At 36.6% G+C, this 10,366-nt stretch overlaps 2 protein-coding genes across 3 annotated transcripts; both read left to right on the forward strand.

Moving 5' to 3' along the window:
• The first annotated feature begins 1,304 nt into the window (after positions 1–1,304).
• On the forward strand, positions 1,305–3,562 carry LOC125207508 (ethylene-responsive transcription factor RAP2-2-like). Its single transcript, XM_048106883.1, has 3 exons — positions 1,305–1,701; positions 2,277–3,216; positions 3,331–3,562. Exons 1-2 carry the CDS (start codon positions 1,419–1,421, stop codon positions 3,164–3,166), a joined length of 1,173 nt encoding a protein of 390 aa, XP_047962840.1. The 5' UTR covers positions 1,305–1,418; the 3' UTR covers positions 3,167–3,216; positions 3,331–3,562.
• Positions 3,563–4,604: 1,042 nt separating this feature from the next.
• Positions 4,605–10,014, forward strand: LOC125204223 (putative late blight resistance protein homolog R1B-8). 2 transcript variants are annotated; one of them, XM_048102818.1, is made up of 3 exons: positions 4,605–5,166; positions 5,680–7,757; positions 9,117–10,014. In XM_048102818.1, the coding sequence occupies exons 1-2, from the start codon at positions 4,638–4,640 to the stop codon at positions 7,278–7,280; spliced, it is 2,130 nt and encodes a 709-aa protein (XP_047958775.1). In that variant the 5' UTR covers positions 4,605–4,637; the 3' UTR covers positions 7,281–7,757; positions 9,117–10,014. The 2 variants fall into 2 exon arrangements, with proteins under 2 accessions (XP_047958775.1, XP_047958774.1); XM_048102817.1 differs by having other exon boundaries at positions 4,605–7,757.
• The last annotated feature ends 352 nt before the right edge of the window (positions 10,015–10,366 follow it).

Consider the following 10,366-nt stretch of genomic DNA (forward strand, 5'->3'; position numbering starts at 1 on the left):
TTCCAATCAATTAATCACCTAAATTATACTTACTAATATTTTAAACAAATTATTCGTATTCTCACGTGTACAAACTCTACTATTATGGGCAAATATATATTTTAATAACAAATAGAATCTTAATTGAACCACTATATCACAGATGCAATAATTACAATGAGGTGAATCGGTTGTTTTCTAGTTCTTTCTCGAAAAGATTTAGGAAATTTTACATCGTCTAAAGTCATAATAATTGGTGTAATTGAATCTTTAATTAGTCGCTTATCAAGAAATGTCACACTAAGAATCTTCACGTGATTTTGAATTTTAACATTTCTTATTTAATTTTTTTAAGAAAAATCTAATCGAGGAAATAAGAGTAATCAATTGAATTTGAACTCAAGACTTCCTACTTTCAATATTAAATGAAATTAATGAACAACTGATAAATATAAAATGGGATGGGGATTGAAAAATTCAAACCTACTATAGTGAAAGTTACTACTAGTACTTACTAGTGCATGTAACATAATAAGAATATGCCAAAATCTATAATTTAATAACCATATGGTAATTTTTTATTAACCTGCAAATATTATAAAACATAAAGTTGGATTAAAAGAATCCAGCATTAGTTTCCTGTCAATTATTGACAGCTCGTGTCTATGTTCTGTAGCAAATAATTTTCAGTTTGAATAAAAAACTTAACCAGCAAAAATAGAATTAATGTCAAATGACATGACTGACCTCCATTAATTGTAAACAGTAAAACAATCGAGAATGTTTTACTAGTAATTGTTTGATTCCCCATTCTATTGTCCTACTCGGAAAAAAATATATTTACAAAAAAATTTATAATTAAAAAAATAGTACTCTTCCGTTCATAGTAATTGAGCGCTTTTAGCACGGAGATTAAAAAATTTGTGTTAGATGAGTTAAGTAAAAGGGAATAAAGTGAAAATTAAAAAGTTAAATAGATAAAGAGAGAAAAAGTAAAAGAGAATAAAGTTGGGTGAAAAAATAATATTAATAATCAAGTTTAAAAATTTATAATCAAAGTTATTCGTTTGTAGTAGTATTAGTTTGGATAGAACATTTGCTTTTATCTATGTGTTCATTTTCTTATTTTGTTTAAGAAATAAATTACACACAATTAAGCTTTAATAAAGGAAATTATTTCCTCATCTCAGGGGCATATATGTCAAACAACTACAAACCCGTAATTTCGCCTTCTCACGGGGGTTAAAATCGTCAAATTGAACGCGCCACTACCTCGATATCTCACCTGCCTCTTTGCATGTATAAAATGCCACTAAAGACAAGCCACACGCATCTCTCTCTCTGAATTTCATTTCCCCCCAAAAAGTAAACCTATTTTGCATTCGCAAAATCAAGGAATTTGCTCAACGAATCGAAGAGATACCGTAGTGTAGTCTGCAATGTGTGGCGGAGCTATAATCTCGGATTTCGTGGCGCCGGCGAGCCGGTCGTCGGCGCGACTGACGGCGGATTTGCTATGGGGAAGCGCTGTCGCCGGCTTGGACCGGAAGAAGAATCGCGGCAGCTATCGCTCCAAGCATATGAGATCTGCGCCGATCCTCGATTTGGAGGACGACTTCGAGGCTGATTTCCAGGAATTCAAGGATCATTCCGACGGTGAGGACCAGATTGGCGCGAAGAAGCCCTTCGCTTTCTCCGCTTCGAAGAGTTCTGGTTCAAAAGGTGAGACTGATTTTTTTATTTGTGGTGATGTTTGTTGTTAGGTTTGTCAGCATGCAATTTCTGGAATGAATTTATGAATACCTTTTTGCTTTCTTACTTTCCTTTTTGTGTTTTTTATTGGCAAATTAGTAAATGTTCAGTAGTTCGTAGCCCAACTTTATAGTTAGGATGTGTTTTTTGGTATGGATTTTTGGTTTTCATTGTTTGTTTTAGCTTTGGCAATTTTGATTGAATTGAATGAAGGAAGGTGCATTGGTTTATATTTTAGGTCTTATATGTTGGATAAATGTATAATTTGAATAACAATTACTTGAATCAGAGAGAAAGCAAATATGCACTTGCCTTGGAGAAGATCAAAAAGATACTATCAAGTACTATTTGTTCTGTTATTGGATTCTAATTATATGTTTTTAGTTTAGTCGTTGTTGTAATCATATGGATCTGATATGTGCATCTTGTGATTAAGTGTAATTCTATGCATCTGATGTTGGTTCCTGTAATTAAGAAGATAGAAATATAGTCTTAATTGTTGTTCCTTGTTTGATGTTTATGGTCTCTTGTTGCTTTTTATGAAGGTGTGAAACATACAGACACCGTTGAATCTGACGAGGAGGATGGAAAGTGTTCAAAAAGAAAGAGGACGAATCAGTATAGAGGGATTAGACAACGTCCTTGGGGAAAATGGGCTGCTGAGATCCGTGACCCAAGGAAAGGGGTTCGTGTGTGGCTTGGTACTTTTAATACTGCGGAGGAAGCTGCTAGAGCTTACGATACTGAGGCTCGGAGGATCAGGGGTAAGAAAGCTAAGGTGAATTTCCTTGAAGATGCTCCTCCTGCTGCTTCGAGATGTACTGTTAAGGCAAACTCGCGTCAAGAGGTTCTTCAGGAAAGCCTGAGGGCAGTTCAGCTCAACGAGGATGAAAGTCTGAATTTCATGAACATGTTAAATGATGACTACTACAATTCATTTGGCGTCGTTGAAGAGAAACCGCAAATTAAGCAGTTCTGCTATACTGGTTCCTATCATACAGCTGATGGGAACAATCTAAAACCACTTACTCCTACTGACGGATCAAATGTTTGCTTCAGCTCTGACCAGGAAAGCAATTCTCTTCTTGATTGCTCAGACTTTCCTTGCGGTGAAAACTGTGTAAAAACCTCAGAAATATCATCTATGCTGTCAACGGTGCTTGAGGGTGAACAGGCTGACTTTACTGAGGATGCTGGGCCAGCGAAGAAAACCAAGACCATTCCTGAAAATCTCACACCCAGTGATGGGAACACTGTCTCTGATGATCTATCAGCATTCGATTCCCAGATGAAGCTCTTTCAGATGCCATATCTAGAGAGCAACTGGCAAGCCTCACTCGAAGCCTTCCTTAATGGAGACACAGCTCAAGATGGAGCAAGCGCGATGGATCTTTGGTCTTTTGATGATGTCCCAGCTATACTAGGGAGTATCTAATGCTGCAGCTTGGCGCGTTAAAAGCTGCCTTTTTGTAAATAAGGCTACATGTTAGTGCTTTTGCCCCCCGTAAAAAATTATCTTTGCTTTAAATATGCAGCAATAGAAATTTGATGAATCCATTATTACGTTGTTGTTGATGTCTTCCTCTTGCTTTTCTGCAGGTGTGTTGCTTGCTAGTGATCAAGAATGGCAAAATTCTAAGCATGCCAAATGCCATTTGATGGTGTTTTCTAGGAGTCTGCGTAAATCGTAATGTGCGTTTTATAGGTAAAAACTAGATGAAATTTGTGTTTGAAACATTGAAAAGTCTATGATGATGATATGATGCCTGTATGGATGATTTATTACGCGTTTAAACGTAATATTATACCCTCTCTGCCTGTTTGTTTTCCAGCGCTATTTGATTCTTATCTTATCTTAGAAATATTGTAAATTTGCTAAATTTTAATTAAAATGTTTGTATGGCTGATTTATGCGGTCATGCGGATGAGGATTGGCTTAGTGAACATGTACTAGATAGCAAGTTGTGAAGCATATTTGCTGAATTGTTTGTGCAATTGAAGCAAAGGACAATGTTAGGTGAAAATTGAAAGGTAAGTTAGGAAAACGGTTGAGATATTTTTGGGTGTTATTTCCTGTTGCTAGTCAAAAAGATACTTCGTCCGTCTGCCATTAGGAGTCCCATTCAATGGCAGTACGCGTTTTAAGAAATGTTCAGAAAAGTGGGTAGAAAAAAGTTAGTGGAATAGAGGTCCCATTGTATATATTAGTTTTAAATGAAATGTGAGTGGAATGAGTTAGGTGGAGGTGGGACTATAGTATACCATTTATGGTAAAAGTGAACCGAAACTCTTATTCACGGACGGACTAAAATGGAAAAACGGGACTCCTTTCACGGACGGAGGGAGTAATTGGTGGCGAAACAAGTGAAGAAACATTTCGGCATATCTTGTTTTAGTGGTAGAGTAATTAATGCTCGAGTTATATATGGAATGGTGTCCTTACCAATTTAGAATTTCTGTCCCGATTAAGATCAACATGGAGTATCACTCAACTTCAATTTTTTAAAAAAAAAATTAAAATTCGAACCAAATTGTATGAGTTATCATGGAATCGACTCAACATTATTTTATAAGTTTATAACTCCAGTCCATTGCTACTATATTCTGAACATGTAAACTAGTCATTTTTTAAATTTTATTCCAATAAGACATGGACCTCAAAAGCTAAAAAGCCTATACAAGTGAATTTTCATTCATGAATATATAGGGATGAAATTTATGGGATAGATCAAATATCTCTTGTCAATCTCTTGGGCCACTGGCATATTGGATTTGAAACAATTGGTGCAGAATTGAATTTGGCTTCAAAATATTGGATAAGAAATTATTGGTGCAGACATTAGGTGTACTCTTATTTCTTCTTTGAATAGAAGATCGATTCTCTTCGTTCTAGTGCAGTGTTAAGCATGGCTGCTTATGGAGCTTTGGTTTCTCTTTTGAATATCATCGATACCATCGATAAACATCCTTCCCCTCCCATTTCTATCCACAAAGAGCAAGTTGAATCCCTCACTCAAAATGTTACCTTCTTGCTGGAATTTCTTGATGGTTATATTTCCCCAGTTGTTGCTGATGGCTGTGAAGCTGATCCATTGGAGCGTCGCATTGCTGATGCAGTTTATGCAGCTGAGGATGTTATCGAATCCCAAATTCTGCTTCAGATTCACAATCGATCCACATTTGTTGAAAATCATGACTTCTATGATGATCTACAGAAAGTGATAGAAGAAATGAATCTCATCGAGAAAGAGGTGAAGACGATTACAGATGAAGCTCTTTTGCAGCAAAAGCCCACCGGTGAATTGACATCCTCTTCGACCGTGAAGGAACACGTGATGGTGGGGTTTGAAGAAGTTTTTCTTGAAGTGTTGGATAAGCTCACTGGAGATCGACTCCACCGCCAAATCATCCCCATCACGGGGATGGGCGGAATTGGTAAGACCACTCTTGCCAAATATCTATTTGAGGATGCACTTGTTAAGGAGCATTTTGATATTCGTGCTTGGATTACAATTTCTCAAACTTATAATGTGAAAGAAATACTTAGAGAAGTTTATATTCAAGCAAGTGGAGGTTCAAGTAGTGACATGAGTGAACTTAGTGAGAATGAATTAGGAGAAAAATTGTACAAGTTTCTATATGGCAGAAGGTATCTTATAGTAATGGATGATATGTGGAGCGTAGATGTGTGGCAGAAGATAAAAATGTGGTTTCCTATTTATAAAATTGGAAGTCGAATAATCGTAACAACTAGGTTGTCAAACTTGAGTTCTCAGTTGAACGAGTCTTGTACAGTTGCTATGAGATTTCTAGACCAGGCTAGTAGTTGGGGATTGTTTTGTAAGATTGTGTTTGGAGAAGAAAGTTGTCCTCTTGATTTGGAGAATACTGGAAAAAATATTGTAGCAGATTGTAAAGGGCTTCCTTTATCAATTGCTACGATTGCAGGTCTTTTGGCAAAATCAGAGTGCACAAGAGAATGTTGGGAGCGTATGGAACAAAATTTAAATTCAATTGTTATTAACAATAATGATGAATTTTGCTTGAAAGTATTAAGGATGAGCTATCTCTATCTGCCAAACTATTTGAAGCCATGTTTTTTGTATATGGGTGTTTTTGAGGAAGATCGAAGAATTCGTGTATCAATGCTTGAGAAGCTATGGGTTTCCGAAGGCTTTTTGAAGCCGCAGAGTGGGAAATGTTTGGAAACGATTGCGCAAGAGTACCTTAAGGAGTTGGTTGATAGAAATCTTATTTTAATTGATAAGTTGGGGTCTATTGGAAAGATTAAGTATTGTAAAGTTCATGATTTGTTGAGAGATTTGTGTTTGAAAGAGGCTGAAAAAGAAATGTATTATCACGTCTTAAGAGATGATCCTCTACGCATAAATAGCGCACGTCGGGTTGTTCTTAAGACCAGAGGGTCGATAATGAGTGAAGTCTTTAGATCTTTGTCACATGCTCGCTCCTTAATATGTGATTTTCAAGAGGGGGATGGAGACGTTCGACTACCTCACAATCTTGGATTGTTGAGGACATTTAAAGCATATGATGATAACTCTAATTCTTGGAATAGTGTTCATTATCTAGATAATGTGTTTGAATTGGTGAACTCGCGGTATCTTGCTGTTAGAATCCATGACGAGTCCAAATTCCCTTCTTCGATTGATCTGCTTTGGAATCTGCACACATTGATCATTTATTGTTCGAATGTTCTTATTGTACCGACTGAAATTTGGAAATTGCATCAACTTCGACATCTCGTGTTTGAGGAAGGCGAGGTGATTCTCACATGTCCTCCAAGTAGCGATAATGACATTGTTATCTTGGAGAATCTGGAGACACTCAAAGGAGTTCAAAATTTATTCTTGAATGAGGAAGTGGTTAAAAGAATTCACAATGTGAAGAAATTGCATCTCAACTACTATGTCAATCAAATGAAAGGAGGAAATTGTCTCAGCCATCTTCAGTGTTTAAGTAGATTGGAAAACTTACGTTGTGAAATCGAAAATATATGTAATGAGTATTTGCAGCGGATTATGTTCCCACACTCCCTCAAGAAGTTGTGTATTGTGGTCTCCTATGATGTGGAGTTGGAGTTGGAAGACATGATGCTGAAAATCGGTTCATTGCCCCTTCTCGAGAAGTTTGTATTAAAAGGTGGCCGCTTCATAACACGCAAGTGGGAAACAGTTGAAGGCCACTTCCTGAGCCTAAAGTTTCTACGGTTGCAGTCCTGCGACGGTCTACAAGATTGGATTGTGGCGGATAGCTCCCACTTTCCACTTCTACAGAAGGTTCGCCTTTGTTATTTAGGTCGACTGAAGGAGATCCCATCGGAAGTTGGAGAAATAGCAACGCTAAAATCAGTTTTATTGGATTATTGTAGTGAATCAGCGGTAGTGTCTGCTAAAAAGATAGTAGAGGAACAAGAGGATTTATACGGAGACGAACTAGACCTTCATGTTCGAGCTATAGTTTATGAGAAGCAAAAGGAGCTGAAGAGCTTGGCAACGACCAACTTTGAAGTTAAAGTGGGAATGTTTTAGTGTTGGATTTCATGTAGCATGGAAAAGTAGTGTTGGGCCTCACTTCCTCTTCCATTCCAACTCAAGAATAGAAGATGCTGAAACCGTGAAGCCCGAGCTAGCTTGTTAGAATGGAATAGAAGCATTGAAGATCTTAGTTTGTTTCGAGGTGTATGTAAATGCGCAAGCCCAACCACAACTGCAACTGCAACCGCAACCGCAACAATTGAAGAGGACTTCTTTCATGAACTTCAACAAGTGATAGAAGAGTTGAATCTGATAAGGAAAGAAGCCATGGAGATTGTAGTTGTCACTCGGCTGCAGAGAGAGGTTCCCTGTGCTAGCTCGTTGACATCTTCTTCCACCGCGAAGAAAAACGTGATGGTGGGCTTTGACGATGTATTTCTTGAAGTTTTGGATAAGCTCACTGGAGATCAACTCAACTGCCAAGTCATCCCAACTGCCAAGTCATCCCATTCACAGGGATGGGTGAAATTGGTAAGACCACTCTTGCCTGAAATCTATTTGAGAATGCACTTGTTAAAAAGCATTTGGATATTCGTAACACAACTTTATTATATCAAGTACCAAAATAAACGACTTTTTTTTTGAGATGCTTAGTAAATAAATGAAGTAAATATCACATCCAATAATATTCAAAAAATACAACATTTCTCTTCTCCTTTCACAAAACGGCCACCCCATTAGGGGCGGAGCTAAGGGGGGCCCTTTGGCCCTTCAGCCATTTGTATAATTCCTATATACTCCCCCGTCGCACAAGAATATGCATTCTTTCTTTTTCAGTCCGTCCCATAAAAATATGCACTTTTCAATTTTGGAAACTCCTTTTATTCTAATAAGGTGAGACTCATTTTCCACTAACAATACTTTAATTATTTTTTCTTTCTACATTTCTCTTATATTTTCAATTTTGCATTAAAATTCGTGTTAAATCCAAAATACATATTCTTTGGGAATGAAGATATGCATGCAACGTTTAACATATTAGATGTTGGTGCAGTTAGTCTGAGTTATGCTGTTTTCTTCTCTAGTTATTTTGTCTCATATCTATTTATGTTTCATGGATTTTCTTACATTAGAAACTTTTATTGATTTTTTTACTAGTAATTTTGTATAATTCATTTTAAATTGTATTCATATAAAATGATTTTTAAAATTTAAGAATTGAAAATAAATCTTCAATTCTATAAATATTTAAAATGATATTAATAAAATCAATTTTAATGAGATATCCTTTATTATAAAAATCTGGAATTGAACACAACTCTTTGATCTTGATCTAAAAAATATGTAAATATATCATAATCATATTATAAGTAAAATTGGTGCTATGCTCTAAAAAATCTATTCGGTAATTAATTTTATCACCATCCATTTCTTATGCATGGCTTTTTATATTGCTCGCGTGATCAATAAAAGTTGTTTCTGTGTCGGGTTTAGGGGTTTAGCACTTAACACAATCAACAAATTTAATGGTAGCTTGGGCCCCCACCTTAAAATTTCTGGCTATGCCACTGCGCCCATCCCTCTTGAAATAGGATTCTTCTCTCTCTTGCAGGTTCTTTGTGTTAGTAATATCAAGTTAATACCTATCATTAAGTCTCTTCATCCCACCCGTCATCGTTTGTCTTCAGAATCTTTTGGCAAACAAATTGGTTGTATTCATACCATTCTGGTTGTCTTGTTTCACTGAAAGAGTTAATAAGCATGGCGGCTTATGGAGCTCTGGTTTCTCTTATGATTATCATAGATACCCTCCAAAAACATCCTTCCCCTCCCATTTGCATTGACGTAAAGCAAGTTGAATCTCTCACTCAAATTGTTACCTACTTGCAGGAGTTTCTTGATGCTTATATTTCCCCTGTTGTTGTTGATGGCCGTGAAGCTGATCCATTGGAGCGTCGCATTGCTGATGCAGTGTATGCAGCTGAGGATATTATCGAATCCCAAATCGTGTTCCTGATTGGCAAACATTCCACTATCGGTGAAGATCATGACTTCTATCATAATCTACAGACTGTGATAGAAGAAATGAATCTGATAACGGAAGAGGTGAACAAGATTTCAGTCCAAGCTCGTCCGCAGCAAAAGCCAGTTGCTGCCTTGGCATCTTCTTACTCTATGAAGGAAAACGTGATGGTCGGATTTGATGAGGTGTTTCTTGAAGTTTTGGATAAGCTCACCGGAGATCAACGCAACCGCCAAATAATTCCCATCGTGGGGATGAGCGGTATTGGTAAGGCCACTCTTGCCAGAGAGTTATTTGAAAATGCACTTGTTAAAGAGCATTTTGATATTTGTGCTTGGATTTCAATTTCTCAAAGTTACAGTGTTAGAGAAAAACTTAGAGAAATTTATATTCAAGTACAAGGGCATTCAAGGAATGAGAATGAAAAATTGAGTGATCTGAGTGAGAACCAATTAGGAGAAGAATTAAACAAAACTTTATATGGCAGGAGGTATCTCATAATAATGGATGATTTGTGGAGTATCGAGGTGTGGGATAGGATCCACTTTTTCTTTCCTAGTGGAAATAATAGGAGCCGAATAATTGTAACAACTAGAATGTCAAATTTGAGTTCTCAATTGAATGAGTTTTATAGAGTTGGTATGAAATTTCTTGGGGATTGTTTTGTAAGACTGTGTTTGGGAAAGAATGTTGTCCTCATTTGTTTGAGAAAATTGGAAAGAATATTGTAGCAAATTGTAAAGGACTTCCTTTATCAATTGCTACAATAGGAGGTCTTTTGGCGAAATCTGAGCGCACGAGAGAATATTGGGAGCATATAGAGCAAAATTTGAATTCAATTGTTAATAATAATAACAACGATGAGTTTTGCTTGAAAGTACTGAGAATGAGTTATATCTACCTACCAAACTATTTAAAGCCATATTTTTTGTATACCAGTGTTTTTGAGGAAGATTATAGTTTTTCTGTGTCAATGCTCAAGAAGTTATGGGTTTCTGAAGGATTATTAAAACCAATGGGTGGCAAATGTTTGGAAATAAGTGCACAAGAGTATGTGAAAGAGTTGGTTGATAGAAATCTCATTCTAGTTGATGAGTTGGGGTCTACCGGAAATGTT

The sequence above is a fragment of the Salvia hispanica genome, chromosome 2 (assembly GCF_023119035.1).
Source record: "Salvia hispanica cultivar TCC Black 2014 chromosome 2, UniMelb_Shisp_WGS_1.0, whole genome shotgun sequence".
Lineage (NCBI taxonomy): Eukaryota > Viridiplantae > Streptophyta > Magnoliopsida > Lamiales > Lamiaceae > Salvia > Salvia hispanica.

Coding starts and splice junctions, on each gene's coding strand:
- LOC125204223 (XM_048102817.1), top strand. CDS start 4,638: ATGGCTGCTTATGGAGCTTTGGTTTCTCTTTTGAATATCATCGATACC.
- LOC125207508 (XM_048106883.1), top strand. CDS start 1,419: ATGTGTGGCGGAGCTATAATCTCGGATTTCGTGGCGCCGGCGAGCCGG. Junction 1,702..2,276: donor GAAGAGTTCTGGTTCAAAAG/GTGAGACTGATT, acceptor CTTTTTATGAAG/GTGTGAAACATACAGACACC.